At 37.8% G+C, this 18,903-nt stretch overlaps 1 protein-coding gene across 4 annotated transcripts in view; it reads right to left on the bottom strand.

Annotated features, from left to right (window-relative positions):
* Nucleotides 1-6,825: 6,825 nt before the first annotated feature.
* Nucleotides 6,826-18,903, bottom strand: part of EDEM3 (ER degradation enhancing alpha-mannosidase like protein 3) — a 69,160-nt gene continuing 57,082 nt past the window's right edge. For all 4 annotated transcript variants that reach the window (XM_030302406.1, XM_030302404.1, XM_030302405.1 and 1 more), the window contains exons 19-20: nt 17,504-17,689; nt 6,826-10,866 (exon numbers count right to left, since the gene is read on the bottom strand). In XM_030302406.1, coding sequence (XP_030158266.1) covers nt 10,463-10,866; nt 17,504-17,689 — 590 coding nt within the window. In that variant the 3' untranslated portion in view covers nt 6,826-10,462. The remainder of the gene's footprint in view (nt 10,867-17,503; nt 17,690-18,903) is intronic.

The following is an 18,903-nucleotide window of genomic DNA, read 5'->3' as shown; positions in this document are numbered from 1 at the left end:
ACAAAACCAATATTCAATGGGGGAGAAAACCAAGTCTCAGAGAAGTTAGGTAACTTGCCAAGGTCATAGGGCAAGGAAGTAGGTTTGCATTAAAGATCTGACACTTCCAATGCAAGTAATGGGAATGAGAGGCTTCAGGAAGGAATTTTGTTTCTTATATGTGACAGGGAAAATTTGTGTGTGTGTGGGGGGGGGGCGGGGGTGGGGAACAACTAAAAAGATGCAACCCTGTAGAACCAAAGAAAAATGACGTCCCAGCTTGAATCTATAAATCTCTGTGTGGCCCAAGGCTACATGAGGGAGATATTTTCCCCTACTTTTTCCAGGCAGATGTGCTGTGCAATGTGCTTTTTTCACACGGTGAAAGATGTGATGTGAGAATTCCCAGGAAAGTGGCTTTGTGGTTTTTGTCCTTGTAAAGTCGGTACTTTATCAGAATAATTGCCTTTTTCTTGACTTTTTTCTTTCTTTTTCTTTCTTCCTTCCTTTCTTCCTTCCTGTCTTCCTTCCTTCCTTCCTTCCTTCCTTCCTTCCTTCCTTCCCTTTCCTTCCTTTCCTTTCTTTCTTAAATCCTTTCCATCACTGTTCCAGTACAGCTCTTTGACAGTTAGGGGCTCTTTCTCTGTGTCTGTGCAGAGACCAGCACCCATTCTGGGTGGTGGAGGTCCTCTCTTGTAACAGCTTCCAGGGCTGTTCCGGGATCATTTCTGCCAGTGTTATTCAGAGGCAGCTTCAGGGACTGCGTTGGAGAGCTAGTGAGCATTCCCCTTATGGCTGTCCTGCCCCTGGGAGTTCTTGGGGTAGTAACAAAAGCCAAAGTCCCCAGGACGTGCCCTGCTCAATTGTATGTACTTTGTTTCATTGTGAGATTTAATTTATTACTCTGGTCTCCTGTTGCACAAAACCTATAAAAATAATCCAGGCCACTCCTTTGTTTCTTCCCCAAATACGGCTTTTGAAAGCTTCTATTGTTCCAAAGGATCTTTTCTGCTGTCTTTTGAGAGAATGAGGGATTAGATCTGTTTCTTCCGTTGGGTATTCTCCCCACATCTCCACCTGGACCCATCAGAAGTCCAAGGACACATCGCATGGCCAAAACTCCTACTAATAATAACACAAAATTGATTAATATAGTTGCAATTTATAGTTGAAGCTCAAGGACAGCAATCTCTGGGGAGGGGAAGGGAGGGCAGTTGCAGACAGGAGGAGACTTAAATGCATATATACATAGCACTTTACGCAATAGTGAACAATAGGTTCTAATAATATTGCTTTACAGATGAGGAAACTGAGAGACCCGGGTCAAGGTCACACAGAGTAAGGGGTAAAGCTAGAATTCTAATCTCAGCAGTCTGACTCAGTCTTCAGATTTCCCACATTGAGAAAATCTTCCCTCCCCCAGATCCCCCTTGTTGCCACAACTAGAACCCTCCAAAGAATTCTCCCCACCACCCTGCTTTATTTAGCCAAAGTCTGTTTGAGTTAAAACCCCAACTGCTAGGCTTCAGTTTTCTCTTCCATAAAATGGGAACGATAATGATGCCTGTTTCATATAGCTTTATAAGTGCTATGCATATGGTAAACATCCACTATGTGACCATTATTACTATCAGCTATTAGAGAATTTTACAGAGGTTTAGAAATACTGGCTTATCATGAGACATCTCCAGACGTTCATGAGACTGGAATTCTCCATTATTGCTTTACCAATACAAATACAAACAGGTTGTTTATTCTTGTGGTTCTGTATCTTACCCAGAATTTCAATTTTAGAAATTTCAGTTCAATGGTTTGTGTCTAAAGAGAACCATTTCTGCCATCACCACAAAGAAAGCTTGGGAACCCTTGGGTTTAAGACCCACAAGAGGGCCCACCAGGCAAAAAGATCTGTATCTTTGAGCTTTGCCCACACACATTAATTCAGATGAATAACAGAACAAAAGAAAGTACACAGCGTATTCTTTCATTAATTGGTTTATTCATCAGGAAAGGAAGAGAAGAATAAATGCTGGCAATGAGAATAGCCAGTTTTCTGGGAATTAAAAGACGTTTTTGCTTGAACGTGCTCAAAGTTTAAATAACGAGCAATAAATTATCTAAGTCAGTAGTTTTTCAACTGTGTTCAGTGGAGCCCTGGAGTTTTCCAAAGGCACCTCAGAGGCAGCTCTGAAGTTAGTAATTATCTCACTGGCTGAATGTTAACTCGCAAAGGAATGAAGGTACCGAGGCTGTGAAGCATGGAGAATGACTTTGAAAACAGTTGCGCCAGAACCTGAAGACTTAATCAGTCCTGGGTATGTGTGACCTTGGTCAGGTCACTTCCCACCTCTGGTTTCTGTTTTCTGTCCAATGAGGAGAATCCATGATGTATAGAAACAGAGTTCTTTTGGCTCTAAATCGCTGAGCTCACTACATGAGTTGTGTTTCCTACAATGTCTACTTCCAACAGCAACAAAAATAGTTTGGGATTTCTTCATACAACTGTCTTCAAAGCTGGTACGTCACTTTTTTTTTTTTTTTTTTTTACATTTCTCAGTGGTTGCAAATCATAGCTCTTTCATCTGTCCATTTGTTCACAACCAGGTATTTCATTCCGTTTACTCCAGAAATGTTCAGTCAGTGCCTTCCAAGAGCCAGGTACTGGTAGAGGTGAGGAAAAGATGAGTAGGAGAAACTTTTCTGTTTTCTCCAGGGGCTCCCAGTCCCCTGATGAGCTGGTAAACCCACTGTTGTATGGCTTATAGATGTCTCCTAAGTCTGGCCATTCTGGCTGGAGATGATAATATATTTCAGCCAAAGATCTGAGAAACCGGTAGTTGCCTTGGAAAGAGGGAGACCTACCTCCCCTGTCTTTTGAAGGGTTTCCAATAAAGTAAATATCCTTTGTCTCAGAGGCCATAAGCTTGAATGTGAAAGCAGTCCTTTCTCCTGTTCCTACCCCTTTGGTAAATGCAAAGTACCTTCAATTCCCAGATCCCTTCTGTGGCTAGCTGGTTAGCAGTAGAACACTGTTTATAAGGATCTCTGATTCGACCTTGTTTAGCAGCCATAATAACCCTTGGTTCAAATGGATCACTGTGCATAGTTAGGAAAGGCACCCTGTGTAGTAATCTGATTTAGATTAATCTAGACTCAGGGCACCTGGGTGGCTCAGTTGGTTCAGTGTCTGACTTCGGCTCCGGTCATGATCTCAGAGTTTGTGAGTTTGAGCCCTGTATCAGGCTCCATGCTGACAGCTTGGACTGCTTCAGATCCCGTGTCTCCCTCTCTCTCTGCCCCTCCCCTGCTTGTGCTCTCGCTCTCTCTCAAAAATAAATAAAGATAAAAAAAAATTTAGATTACTCGAGACTCAAATCCCAGATCCATCTAACTGGCTTTGTGCCTGTTGGCAAGCCACTCAACTTTGCTGAATCTTATTTTTCCTGACCTATGAAATTATGGACATGTCATAAGGTTGTTATAAGGGTAAGGACTCACCAATATAGCGTGCCCAGTGTTTGTTTATGCCTCATGAGGATTCAAAAAGTGGCAGCTCTTTTTATTACCTGGTCTATGAAGAAGGCATTAGTCATCATACTGCCTATGAATGGAGAGCCGACTGGACTAGCCCTCTTAGATTATTGCGGGAATTTAAAGGAATCACTGTAGGGCTGAGCAGAGGCTTACAGATAGATGTATCCTGGGTGGGAGACAGGGAAGCCCTAGAAGGAAGTTGGGGTCAAGCTGTCAGCAGTCTGGCCATACCAGTTGATGGAGTGGAAATCTGAATGGGGCTCAGGAGAGGAACTTTCACTGCCTCAGGTCAAAGAAGGTGTCAATGATTGACATTAGAATTGTAGGAAGGTGAATGGGTGAGACTTTTTCCCCCATCGACCCGCCTGATTAAACCAGTAATCTCCATTTGGAAAGCCGCATAATCACCATTTGGGATACTAAACCAGAAAATCTCAAGAGTTGAGGAGGCCTCTGGGGCACATAATAAATCTAGAACAGGAGACTGGTGAATGGTGCCTTGAAAATGGAGGAGCCCAGACATTTGGAGGTTCAGGATCTGCCAGCTCAGCGGTTGCAAACTGAAGGACTTTGTTGTCACATCTATTTCAACCTGAACAATGTTTAAGGTGGAATTTCACCTACTTTTCTGGCTTTTCTCAAACATTAGATGATAGAGCCACACTGAACCTACATTCTTATGTAGCGAGTTTGCTCGCACCAGCTCTTTGGGCTAGATTATTTGCCAGCTTTCTTCCCTGAAATAATCTTTCCTTCTGGTTTTTGTAACACTGTTCTGTCCTCATTTTCCTCCTCCCTCTCCACCTGCCCTTTTTCATTCCGTTTTATACAAGCCCTTCCTCCTATGCCTTAAATGCCAGCAATCTCAGGGCTGTTTTAGATCCCCTTCTTTTTCCTATTCCATCCCCATACTCTTCCTGAGAAACTTTTGAATCCCAGCTATATGCTGCTGCAGAGGAGAAAAGCTTTTCCCTTCATCCCATTTAGGTTCTTTGGCTGGTCTAATAATTAAATTGACATAAGACAGATTAACAAGAGAAAATCAAATTTAATTTTGTATGTATGGGAGCCCATAAAAATATGAGACTCAAAGAAATGACCAGAGCAGGCAGCTTTTTATACCTTTTAGGGAAGGAAGTCATAAAAATGTAAAGAATTGGCATGACAAAAGGGTTTGGATCCGGTGTAGCAAGTAACAAGGTTTATTCAGACAACCCTCTCAGCCCTAACTTCGCTATCTCTGGTGATAAGGATGCCTTCTATCCTCCTGGTTCAGGGAGGGTACCTTTCCCATGGGAGATTTATTTCCTCTTTTCAGGGGGACAAAGGAAGGTCAGAGTGTCCGGTTTTTGCATTGGCTGTTTCTTAAGTGACTTTAATTTACAATAATCAATTTGCCAAAGTGGCGTGTTTTGGGGTGGCGTATTCTCTCCTTCACGGCTTCTGTCCGTGAGAGCTGTCTAGCACGTCAGGGACTTGAACTGTGCAGAACCACAGGATGGTAGGGGTTCTGGTGTGATATTCTTCTTTCTCCCTTTCATCCTTTAACTGACCTAGACTGTTTTTATTTTTAAAGTCATAATGCTTGTTTTGGAAACTTATTAAAACAGAGACAGTTATAGATAAGGAAACAGAAATTGCCCACAATCCACAGATAACCGTAATTGATATTTTGTTTAAAAGAGAATTCTACATCGTGCTGATTTCCATCACTATCCTCTCACCGGAAGTTCTTTTGCTTCATAAACTCATTTTCATATTTATTTATTTTATTTCCTATCTTCTTTACTATGCGTTGTTCACATTCCCACGCCCCAGATAATGTCTAGCACCCAGGAGGTGCTAAGTCTTTGTTGAATAAAGAGTCTCCACATATACAACAGAGTTAATACTTTACATACAGTTCTAGATTTTTCTTCATTTAGCATTATACTTCATCTTGCCACTGACTTAAGCATTTCTCTGTCATCTGGAATGATGAGTGAAGTCTTTTATGAATTAAGAGGATCCCTCCCCAAGGGTCATCACTGGCCTCCCATTTACTACTTCACTGAAGAGGAACACTACAGACCACTAGGCTTATTAGAGTCAATCAAGAGCAAGGCTTTGGAAATTAGAAACTTGACTAGCAGGTCGATGCTGACACGTACCATTCTCAACCCTTACATTACTTAGCTCCCCTTAGTAGAAAGAACTCTTAAGTTTGCTTTACCCAGGAAAGAAAGGCAACCTCCCTGTTGAAATCTTCCAAGAGATGCTGTTGGATCCTTTAAACTATTCCTGAAATAGTGGTGCATTGTCCTAGGGGAATGGAGGCAGGCTGAGATGAGATTTAATGTCCAAAGAACCTGAGAATGGATGCTACCATTTCTACACTTCAATCCCCAATGAGGAGAAAGTGGTCAGGTGGGAAGGTAGTGGCTGAGCAAAAGGGGAGCAGAAACTGGAATGGGGTGGGAGAAGGAGTAAAGACAGAGAAAGGGAGAAGGTACACGGAAAGGACCATGGGCACAGGAAACAGACCAGGGCTCCCATCCCATTGCCCAGTCACCAAATGCGGAACTTTGAGTAAGATGCTTAGAACTTCAAGTCTCAACTTGGTCGTCTTTAAAGAAAGCAATTACCCATTGATACTAGTGACTATTATTAGGTCTTTCAAGATGTCTGTGCTCAGAAACTCCAGGAACAGTACAGATGAAGAGGACAGTATCACCATATCTGAAAGTGGCTGCTAAAAGGAAATGGCCTCACTGGAATTAACAGGAGAGGCTCGGGGTTACTTTAAATGACAATGTCAAAAGAACTGACTTTATTCAATATAAGTAAACTCAAAACATAAACATGTAACCAGTATTGACACTGTGAATTACTAACTCTTAACTCTGCTCTGAGGGTCCTTGGCACTATTTGAGTTGTGGAGCTCTTCAGTGTTTGTTTCTATACCTTAACCTGTTCCCAGATTCACTCCCCCAGGGGTAAAGTGAAGATTAAAGGGCAGAGTGATGAAAAAAATTTTTAAAAAGATACCAAAGTATAAAGATAGGCATGGAACACCTGGGTGGCTCGGTCGGTTAAGCGTCTGACTTTGGCTCAGGTCAGGATCTCACGGCTTGTGGGTTCGAGCCCTGCATCAGACTCTGTGCTAACAGCTCAGAGAATGGAGCCTGCTTCGGATTCTGTATCTCCCTTTCTCTCTGCCCCTCACCTGTTTGCTCGCTCGCTCTTTCTCTCTCAAAAATAAATAAAACATTAAAAAAAAATTTTTTAAGATAGGCAAAGTGATGCTAAAAATCCAAATTAAAACTAGACCAGAATATTTACATATTTTATTAAATCTTTACAATCAGTAATTATAATCAAATACACAATTATATACAAGGATTATATACATTTTGCCCAGACTTTTACATCACAGTACATAGTTTCCCTTAGAAATATTGTATACATTTATCACCAAACAATAAAATCCAACAACAGTAGTGTTACAGCACCTGTTAGTACAGACATCTTTTTCATAAATTACATCATAAGAAAATATACGGCTGTAAATTGGGCTTTTAAAAATGTCTTTTATAAAATCTGAACATACAATATTTCATTCACAGAATGTTTTTTTTTCTATGTTCTGACTGAAGCCTTGTGCACAAAACGACCGGTTGGAATATTTACTAAATCACCCCCCCCCCACCTCCAAAATTATAAGCACGATTTGAATTACTTATGCTGAGCTTCCTTTATAATGAATCTGACATGGGGTCTGGTGAGAGAACAAATGCTGGTTTTATTGTAAAAGGGCTATGATGATAATTTGAATTTTTAAAAAATTCTCAAAAGCATAAGCATATTAGAAACTAAAACCAGAGAGTGCACAATTTATCATTTTACTAATACTGTGAAGAAAAAGGGAAAAGTATAATGTCAAAAAATAATTTGTTCTTGAAACAACTGTATTCTTGTTGGAAGCCTATTAAATGTTAAAAAAAAAAAAAACAAAAAAAAAACCTGCCAACAAAATACCCCATCCTAAACATATCCAGTAAATTACAATTCTTTCATACCTAAAACTTTATGGGGAAATTATTGCAAATTAGGGTATTATCATTTCAATGGACTTTTATAAGCAGAAAAACTATAGCTATTTTTAGTAGGTAAACAAGTTGAGTTTTAAAACTTGAAAATACCTGAATTAAACACTTGCTCTAATATCTAACTTTTCACTTTCAGATAAATTCCTTACTTGATTCCAGGTTTGTAAACATTGTATAAATCTTTCTTATTCAAACAATTTTATGGCTGTGGCGATCACTTCATCTCTATTTCTATGCAGTCAACATTTAACTGAGGTAGACCAGATGTTTCTAAAATTCAGGGTCTCATAGAATCCCCCGAATATTTAGGAAGTAAATAAAACGTCTATCAAAGGTATTTAAAAAACAAAACATTAAAAAAAAAAACAAAAACCTAATGCTGTTGGAATTTTTTAATGAACTCAAAAACAACTTCATGGCAGTACATTGAATAATAATAATAATAATAATAATAATAATGAATAATGATAATGCTGGGAGTTCTGAAGCTGAACATTATACCTTCTTAACTAGGGAAAAATCAAATACGATTCTTTCTGGGTATAAAGTATAATTTCTTAAATTTTTTTCTTTTCTTTTTTTTTTTTAAGGATTCACTTTTCTAAAAAAGTGAACAATTTGCTTCTAGACATCAATGAATGGCAACAACACCCCCTAATGGCCAAAGGAAGGGAGAGTAAGCTGGTTCTCGTTACCATGAGATCTTTGTGGGGAAAAAAATTTTTTTTACGTTGTTTTGCTAACTTAGAAAGTTGGATTTAGACAACAATGACTCTGAGCTACAAATACAAAATCAAACCAATGTATATAAGGCTTCTGTAATCAAAGTCTTAGAGGAACATCTGCTCCTTTTCTCAAAGCCCCAGTCCTACAAATCAAGGCAAGTCAAATAATTAAGCTTCAGCTACTTTGGCAGCTTTGCAATTAAGATGAACAAAGCACTATATCTATCCTTCCATATACTGTATGTATTATAGTTCTATCTTCTTACACCAAATTTCACATGCAGAAAGACTAAAATATCCACTTTAGTGTCAGGTTTAATTAAGGGCCAATAATGGTCTTATAACTACTCTTCCCCACCCCTCTCCCCCCCAAAAGTGTCTTCTCTATTAGTTTTATTACTCATTGACCCAGTTACATTTAGCCGGAATTTTTGAAAGCAGCTATTCATCCCCTTACAAAAGAATATGACTACCTGGGATCTAAGACACACTGTACATGAATATACATAACTACAGTACAGCACTGCTGTTCTCTTAACAGCTCCATATACAGTTTAAGTTCATTAGTACCTCAAAACTGTTTTCAGAAAAGACTATTAGGTCATGTCATGGTAAAGAGAAAGAAAATTAAGTCTCACAAATACTCCTTTAGACTGATTTAGGTAAGTTTTGAAAAATAAATAAAATGAATAAAACCATGATTTCAACTACAGGGCTGTCTATAGGATATCAACAACAATTTTTAAAAACTTAAATGTGGCTAGCACCAGACTGCCACCAAAAAAAAAAAAAAAAAAAAAAAAAAGAAAGAAAGAAAAGAAAAGAAAAGAAAAAAAAAGAAAAAAAAAAAAAAAGAAATTCTCATTAAGCTATATGGCTATTTGTTAGTTGCTACTGTGTAAGTTTTTTACACAGGTTACCATAGACTAATTTTCAAGTCCATATCAGAAGGAATATTTGTTAAAACAAAACAAAAATGAAACATCTTAAAAACCATGATTCAACAGAAAATGTGACAGACTCCTTAGGTGCAACTTTAGAAACCATAGTTTCAAAGAAGAAAAATAGTAGTTTCCCTAGGATTTTCAGATTACTACCACAGTTTTATTATGGCTCCCTAAGATAGAAAAATGGAACAAAATGTACTCAGCTACTGGCGATGTGGCCCTTGTGGCTCAAATTGCATACTAAACATGGGATGGAGTAAGGCTGATGGCTAGAGGTAATCACCTCTAAGAGCGATGAACTGGAAAAGATTTATAATTTGCCCTACAAGGACAGAACTTTAAGTGCCATTTCAGGTCAGTCACAGCTTTCCCTATGGAAGGCCCAATGGCAAGTTCATTATCACAACATTACAGTTTCCCCCTTGTTCCATTTTTCAGAAGCATTAAGTAACCAATTTCCACAATATATTATATGACCTTTTATCCTGGTCCCAACGATTAGCCTTTATGCAGAGAACTCACTGAGAAAGTACACTGGCTTCACCTTTGGTTTAAATGAAAAGGACATCGTGAGGAGAGAAAAAAAATCAAGTCCTCTTGATCATTTGTTACACAATGAAGCAAGTGAAAGTGATGAGCAAAGGCTGCTTTCACCATGAACGCAACTGCTTCACAATCACTTAGGTCACTCTGAGTGTTTTTGTGAAGGCAACATAACCAGAATGCCCGCAGTACTCATCTGTATTTTCCCCAAAGAGTCTCTAACCCCAAAACCAAGAAAGCCGAACTTCCTTTAATTAGAAAGCTCTACAAATTCCTATTCTCCTCTCCACTATTAACCGAATTTGTTTCTTGTCTATCTGACAAGACTGCAGAAATCTGGTTCCTAGGAACGCCAGCAATCTTTTCCTGGCCTGAGGTGCTGCAGGGTGGCACGCGACGCTGTCATGGGGTCAGGGTGGGGAGAGGGGGAGGGTTGGGAGTTTCCATTTTTGATGGGACGGTTTTAAGCAAGGTCAGTTCTAACACGGCATGCTCCAGATTCCTATGTTAACTATCTCAGTCAGAACGTGGTTGCTCATCACCATACTTAAAGACTCCCATTAGAGAGCCTGCTTAGTATTCGGGTGTCTGTTAACCACAGTTTGGCTTTTCTTTTTAAATACGTACCACCAGATTCTTTAGTGAGTCATAGTTCATCTTTCTCCATCATTTCAAATGCTTCTATATCTTCATTCCAGTCTGCTAATATGGAGTCTATAGGCTGGACCTTTTTACCCCAGCTAACATTAGGATTGGAATCTTCCTCAGTTTCTGATTGTTCTTGAAGCTGGTTATCTAAATCTGTACATTCACCATCAAGACTTGTAGTCTCATGGTTTTCCATGGGGTTAGAAATCTGTTCAGAAGGAGAAACACTTGCAGCATTGTCCATATCTGCTGGAGATAATGATTCTGGTTGAGAGTTTAGAGAACTTTCCTCAGGAGACTCTTGATCAACCAAATCAACCTCCTGAGAACTTGATGTAATCTGTTCAGCACTCTGGGAATCATTTTCAGAGGATGGTTGTTCTTCATTTTCCATTTCAGGATCTGTACATGAAAGAAACAAGCTTCATGCTACTTTCCTACTCAAAATATTTACTATCACACTTTTAACAGCCTACTGGTTGTTGCAATAAAATGAAGAAATAAAAAAGAAAGAAAAACACGTTAATGCAGAGCAGTGAACATTAACACTGAAGAGTAAAAGACTGCCTTTAATCATGTAATCACATGTTTTCTGTATATTCATTTTGCAAAATGTGCCATTACAAAATAAACATTCTTCCAAACTGAAAAGAGTGACTCTAGTAACTGACAAGTCTTCAATGGGGATTAGTAAATATGCCAACGAATACACTAAACAATACTATTATTTAAGTGTACATAGATTTGCATTGTAGGTCTAAAATTTATTAAATATCTCAATTCAGGAAAGCTTGCACATGAGAACATATGAAATAGAGTAAATTTTAAACAGCACTTATCATAACTATATTTTAAGATAATATTCTTTTGAAAAGTGAAATTCCCATGCAGTAAGCCATGACAATGCCAATAATACAAAATTTTGGATGATTTGAGGGTACTAATGTGGATAAATATTTTCATAAAGACACGAACTAAGATTATTTACAAAACTTGTATTTCATTATTGTAAGTCTATGAATTATAAGACCATTTTAAAATCCACTGGAAGGCTAAGAGTAGGTTAAACCTCTTGTAATGAATATACAATGAAGCCACTAGAAGCATCCTATTTGGGGTTCCTACAAGAAAGTGCTTCCACAGCACTGATGCCCCATGCTGCCTCATCCTCAATCTCTGTGCTTAGCCAGCAAGCAAGTCCTGAGGGTCCTCTGTGTGATGGGCACTGTGCAAGGTACTGCGGGTAAAACGAGGCAAAAACAGACACCAGATTTGCCCTTATGGATCTTTTAGTCCAGGTGGGGAAAACATTTCCAAATAATCACACAAAATAAATGGAAAACTCTAACTGTGACATGTTTTATGTTGCTAGGAAAGGTTACAGGGAATAGGAAAGAATAGAGTTGAGGGTTTCCTTTGGAAACTGACACTTGAGCTCAGATTTAAAAATAGAGTTAATCCATCAAAGAAGGAAGGGAAGATGGACATATTATAAAACCAGAAAAACTAAAGGAAATACAGGTATGCAGGAAGGTACAGACAGGTGTGTTTATGCGTACTCTAAGTAGGATTATCTGACTAGGGAAGTTTAAGTTCTTGGGTCGGGGGGGGGGGTTGGGGGAGTCTCCACATTCTCTTCTAAGCTGTGGAAAAGGTACACTTGAATTCGACAATCAGGAAAACTATGGTGGTGACCAAAGAAGAGAAAGCGGAAACTGGCTGCTTGGCGCTCATTTATACTAGGCTACCCTAAGTTCAAGGGAAAACAAAAAGAAAACCTTCAAGTTTTTTTCTAGAATTGTATTAATCTAGTTTTAGAAGGATAGGAAAGAGCGTAGTGCTGTTTTGTCTAGTAATAAAAATTGTGCTTTTGGCAAAATTACCCTAGGGATACATGTATTATGTAATATTATTTTGGAAATCTAGCTAACACAAAAGGATAAGAAAACAGAAAAGTCGGTGTAAATATAGGAAAAGAAAAGATCAAATTGCATTTTCAATTGTATTGTATGCTTAAACTCAAAGCAACTCTCAATTTAAAAAAATACCATTAAAAAAAAGAACTTGATAAAGAGGGTAAAAATAAGATACATATGCAAACAACCTCTCTCTAGTAACAACTGGTTAGGATTAAATTAAGTACCATTTTCACAATAAAAGTAAAAACTATAAAACAAATTTATTATGAAAGGAACAAGACTATATTACTTAATACTATAAAATCTCAATGAAAACACACAAGATCTAATTATATTTGTAGCTAAGGGTATGTTCCTGTCATAATATTTAACAAAAACTTCCTACTTCTATGAAAGCATCATGTTCCCATTCTACTTCTTTTTGTTTTCTTTTGGGAGCAGATAGAACTATTTACAAGTTCTTATGGAAGAATATATCAATGAGAAGTGAAGAAATTGTAAAAAGAATTAGTGAGAGGAGAGTTGCCTTATCAGATATCAAAATGCACTCAAAACAGCAAACTTGTACTATTGGCATAGGAGTAAACAAACAGATTAGTGGAAAAGAAGTGCTAGTCTGGAAACACATGGAATATATGAGAAGAGCTGGTAAATAGCAAAGAGGCAGCAATCAGGAAAGTAAAAATGGCAGATGGAGAAATAGAAAAAGGAAGGAAGGAGTCAGTGTCTGCCACACTAATACACATTTTGATTCTAAGGTGCCTGTTAGCACTGGCATGGAGTACCACGATCCTAAGAGCATTAACAGCTATGTCATTAAATTCAGGAATAGATCAGAAACACAGGAAGCAAAAAAAGAGTGAAGAAAATGTCAAGATACAAAGACAAGAAAGTTATTAAGTTTTAATAATAAAAGGACAAGGGAGCCTTGGCAAAGACTCAGAGACTGGATGTTCCACAATCATTCATTCATCTGTACAACCAGCATTTGCTGAAACAAGAATACAGAGATGAGAGCAGGTAAAGAAGTACAATGTGATATGAGTGTCAAAGTAGGACTCATTAAAAAGACACTTTTAAATTTTACCTATAAGAATAAGAGAAAATTCCATAAAGAAGGTGGTATTTAAACTGGGTATGCAGGATGGCTAAATGTCCTCAAAGAGAAAATGGGCCATGGGGATGGGGACAGGGATTGATGAGCATTTCCAGAAAGAGGGAAGAGATGTCCAAATGCAAAAACGCATGAGAAAGCATGCCAGGTTGTAGAAGGAGGGCAGGTATGTATCGATTCTGCTTAAAAGAAGGTTTCAGATGCTCCTTTCTAGGCAAAGAGGCCTTCTGCATACATATTAGATTTTTTTCCCTGAAGCAAATCCTTTCCAATAGCAACCCAAATCCTATAGTTCAAATTTAGGGCACATTCACCCCAATCAAGTTCAGTGGGAAATAATCTTAGGAAAAATAACACTGCCAGACTTCAACCTTGACCAGTTCAAACCATGGCACCTTTCCTCTCTTTCCCCTATTTTCTCTGTCTGCCTCTTTATCAGGTAGACAGAAATATAGGAGTAGCCCTGAAAACATCCTTCTACAGCTCTTAAGGCACCACAGGCCTACACTGTAAACTGCAAGCATGATAATGTATTGAACCTTTAAAATGACGAGCCTTTTCCCCTTGAAAATACTGAGAAAGGGAAATGGATTCTTAACTATAAACTGTTTGAAATTTGGACCTAAATGAAAGAGCACAGTGTATTTTGTTTGTGAGCACAGGTTTGGACTAAGTACCTTTATAAACTCTTGAAATTTGGGAAGATGGGGCACACATGACAGACATAATATTAAAACTTCTGTGGATAACTTAACTTTTAGATGTATGACTGGTTTGACCCGAGGAAGCAATGTTTCCACTTGATAAATTAAGAATGCTTTACTTCTGAAGAATGCGTAGTAAGATACGTGAACATTTTTGCTAGCAGATAGGACTGCTGCAGATATTTCTGTATTAATGGCTGGGACTTCTCAGAATAAGACAGTTAACAGTGGGAGTGGGGGGCTTGTTCTGGACTTCTATTTTCTGTATTATTATGTGGGAAGAACTGCTCGATCCAAACTGTATGACATTATACAGGAAGTATGGATTTGTGCAATGAGATTTTTAAAGGGCAATCTGGAGGACATTTTAATGTTGAGATTTTAAGGATGCTAATTGTTTGGGGTACTTATACAATCCTACCTGGTACCCCTGATGGTACAATATGGCTCAGACATAGCTGGAAATTAAAAAAAAAAAAAAAAAAAAGTGCCTACTTAGGACTATTCAGTGCTTCTTAAAGTGTAGCTGAGTGGGATTATCTGCGATGCTTGTTTAAAATGTCAGATTCTGGTCCCCTGCCTTCAGAGAGTCTGATTCAATATTCTGGAGTAGGACTCTGGAATCTACACTTGCAACAAGTACATCAGCTGATTCTGATGCAGAAGAGAAACACTGATGCATGCAGTAATGGCACAAGACAAATCAATGACAACCACCACAGACATTAACTTCTTAGGATATTTTCCTAAGTATTCTGAATGAAGTAGTTGATTTACTAAAACTATTATTGATTTTTTTGTCGTATTGATAATAGTGTTACATTGATTTAGTAAATATAGTTGTACAGTGCCTGAAAGACCTACATAAAAAAGAGAATTTTTCAAGACTTTGTGTCAAAAGATGACTCTATAACAGAATCACAGTTCAACAAATTTAGAGACCAGCGAAACTTTAAAATACATATAATTTAAGTAAAGCCCTTTTACTGCAAGGTCCTTAAAATAGAACACTGTTCAGATAATACTTTTCATACAGTAATCCACTCCTGCCTTATTCACAGTTTCCCTTTCTGAGGTTTCAGTTACCTGCAGTCAACCATGGTCAGGAAGCAGATGACCCTCCTCCTCCTGACACAGCATCAGAAGGTCACTAGCAGCCTAATACTGTCACAATGCCTATGTCATTCACCTCACTTCATCTCATCACGTAGGAATTTATCATCTCACATCACCACAAGAAGAAGGATGAGTATAGTACAATAAGATATTTGGAGAAAGCCCACATTCCCTTAAGTCTCATTACAGTATATTGTTATAACTGTTCTAGTTTATTATTAGTTATAATTATTAACCTTTTATCGTGTCTACTTTATAAATTAAACTTTATTACAGGTATGTATGCATAGGAAAACATGGCAAATATACAGATCGATATACTATCCAGTTTCAGGCATCCACTGGGGGGTCTTGGAACATATCTCCCACAGATGGGGGGGGGGCGCTACCTATAGAATTTATCTTTTCTCACATTCTTTCTCTAGTATGGGAAGCACATGCTTTGCTATGATCTTGTAGTCCTAATCCCATGTACTCCTACACACATACACATTTCTAAAACAAAGTCGATATTTTACATACTTTATACTGTATTCAAATAAAAGTGATCAAAAGTAACACATGCCAAAACGTCTTTGTTAGACTGACTCTTGCATTGACACGGACTAGCGAATTCATCTATTATATGGATATATAATTCACAGGATTTGTTATGACAGGATTGAAAAAGAATTATTATCATGGGACAGCTGACTAGACATGAAAATAATCTAATCACATTAAACAAGATAATTATCATGATATCCACTGAAACACAATTATATATATATATATATATATATATTTGCATATGCGTGTGTGTGGATATATACACGTACACAAATACATATATACATATATATAATTTAAGGCTTATTAATGCAAGATACTTACTACTGTTAATAATGTAGCTTGGAATCATTTTACCTTTTAATATTGCTGCTGAAATTCCAATGGTAGCACAAAATGGGGGGAGAAAAGCAAAGGCATTAAAGACTTATATGGAATAATAATTTGCCTGTGTTTGATGTGCATAAATGCATATACGTAGGAAAGAGTTGAGCAAAAAAACTTGGGGAAATAAAATCACAAACACAGGAGGATTTAAGATTAGAAATCCTTTCTATTCTGTTGTTCCCAACTCTACATCCTTATGTACATATGTCCTACTCCGTTGTTCTTAAATAGTTGACACTTGAAAGGATCTCAAGAATAAAGCACTATAAGAATGAGAAGACAAGACAAAACAACACTGACTTGGCTAGCACTAGGTTATAGATAACCTTTTTTTTTTTTTTTACTGTTTCACCTGGAAGTTACACTGAATTGAATCAGTTTCCTACATAGGGGATTCAACAACCTGCACCAATTACACAACTTTAGCCATTTACAGGTAATGGGAGAAATAGAGTTCTCCCTCCAGGCTCCTCCAGTAGATCAGGAGGTGTGGCTACCATAAGCAGGATAGTAGTAGTCTATGTCTGATGGTTCACTTTCCCTCATTTCTCCACTATCCCAGGATGTGAAATATAAGAGAATAGCAGTAAGACCTGCCGTTTATACAATAATTTGGGTTTCGAATAGCTTTCAAATAACTAACAAACATTGTGGCCTATAGAGGACTATATATTATCGTGAATTAAGGCATGCTGCCTTGTTCTTCAGACATCACTTGTATCTCTTATAACTTATAAATCCTTATGTGATAAACCTACACCTCAGTGGGTAGAAGCTGCTAGATTTATACTGCCTTCAACAAGACAGTGGTCATTTGATTACTGGTGGCCTGCTGAAACCTAACTACTAGTATACTGTATACAATACCACTCGATACAATCTCTTTTTATTCCTTATAAAAGAAATGTAAGATCTAGTATCAGCAGAACTGAATGGTGAACATGTGTGGATATTTAAATTGACTCTCTTGATATATTCCCCCGTATGTTTATCACTGGGCAGGACCATAGCAAAAATGATAAATTACATGTAAAAAACATTATTCTGAAAGCATCCTAAGTCAGCAAACAAAGCAAAGTAAATGTTTTGCAACTCTTATTTCCAAAAGAAAAATATATTCTGAAAGCATCTTCTTTTTAACTTCTTTTACCAGTGCACCAAAAACAACTTTCTATAACTCATTTTTGTTATCAAACTAGTAAAACTAATGCTAAGCTACATCAAAAACAAGGATTTTTTTTTACCCTTACCTCTATCTTTTGCTTTGTCAGAAAGGAGCACCTCCACCTCCTCATATTCCCGGATGGCATCCAGTATGATACTTCCTTCTTTACTAAATAAGAATAGCATGGGGATCTTGATGTCATCTGTGTCCTTCCCATCACCTGCCATCTGGAACAGAGGGGCAGTATCACTGCTGCTCCCCTCATTGTCATCTAGCAGAAAATGAATACAGCAAACATAAAAACATCTGTCCATTAAAAAGATCTACAGACAAAACTTTACTGTTTTTTTTCCCTGTTGGCAGCATTTATTTTATGCATCAAGAATCATAAAAATGAACATACTTGGGGCTCACTAATTCCACTCCTAGAAATTTATCCTGAGGAAAGAACTCAAAAGAAGCAAAATGATTTACTCCCAAAGTAGTTTACTGGAGTGCTACTTACAATTGTGAACAACTGTGAACTATTATAAGTAAATTATAATTAAGTACTTGATGGGACACCCAGGAAAACAGATTATTATTATTACATGAAAAAAGTAGAACTCAAAATTCTATGATTATGACTAAAAATTTCCATATGCTTATGAAAAGCCTTGGATTTTTCACTCAAAGACTTGGATTACAATGATAGAACTATGAATGAAATTTTATTGTTGCTTAAGATTTCCTTTAATGGCATTTACCAAACTACCTATTGGTAGTTCTTTTTTATATACTGCTCACAAAGAAGAATTATGATAGTCGTTTTTGCTCTGTAAGTTGAGGTGACCATTACTGTTAGTTTACATTGGTTAGCTAACCGCAGTAGGACTGCTCAATACTGTTTGACCACGGGGCCGGCCATGTCCACCTCTAACTGCACACGCCAGGTGAAGAACCTCCCTGTCCCTTCTCAGAGAGCTTGCTCTGAGGACCCACCTCCTTAGCAATAACTGACTAGACAAGCATGGCCACCTGACAGTCTCTCTGGAGGACCTAGAAGTGGCACACAGAATGACTGCCCTGGTTAGCAGTGGGTAGTGATCTAGTAAAATAACAGACTCATGGTTGAGGCTGCAATTTTACAATGACTTCTTGGAACTAATGGGCAAAGAGGGAACAAGCTGGTGAGAAGCTGGAGAGTGAAGCAAAACTGCAAAGAGATGCAGAGAAGAGAGTCTGGGAAGACCCAGAGAAAAGAGACAGACAGATGTGAAAAATGCTACTTAAAAAAATCATGGTTCCTGATGATTTTTGCTCAGTTGAACTTCTTTCGTGTTCAATTAAAATAATCCAGTCCCATGTAGTAAACAAACTTTCCATCTTAAACCAGTTTAATCAATTACTGTCTCTTGCAGACAAATGATTATTCTAAGATAATTTTTACTTCTAGTACTTGCGGTAAAAAACTTAGTCTTAATTATTAGCTCATTTATTTACAAT

The sequence above is a fragment of the Lynx canadensis genome, chromosome F1 (genome assembly GCF_007474595.2).
Source record: "Lynx canadensis isolate LIC74 chromosome F1, mLynCan4.pri.v2, whole genome shotgun sequence".
In the NCBI taxonomy this organism is placed as follows: Eukaryota; Metazoa; Chordata; class Mammalia; order Carnivora; family Felidae; genus Lynx; species Lynx canadensis.
This window is presented reverse-complemented; position numbering and strand designations above follow the sequence as displayed.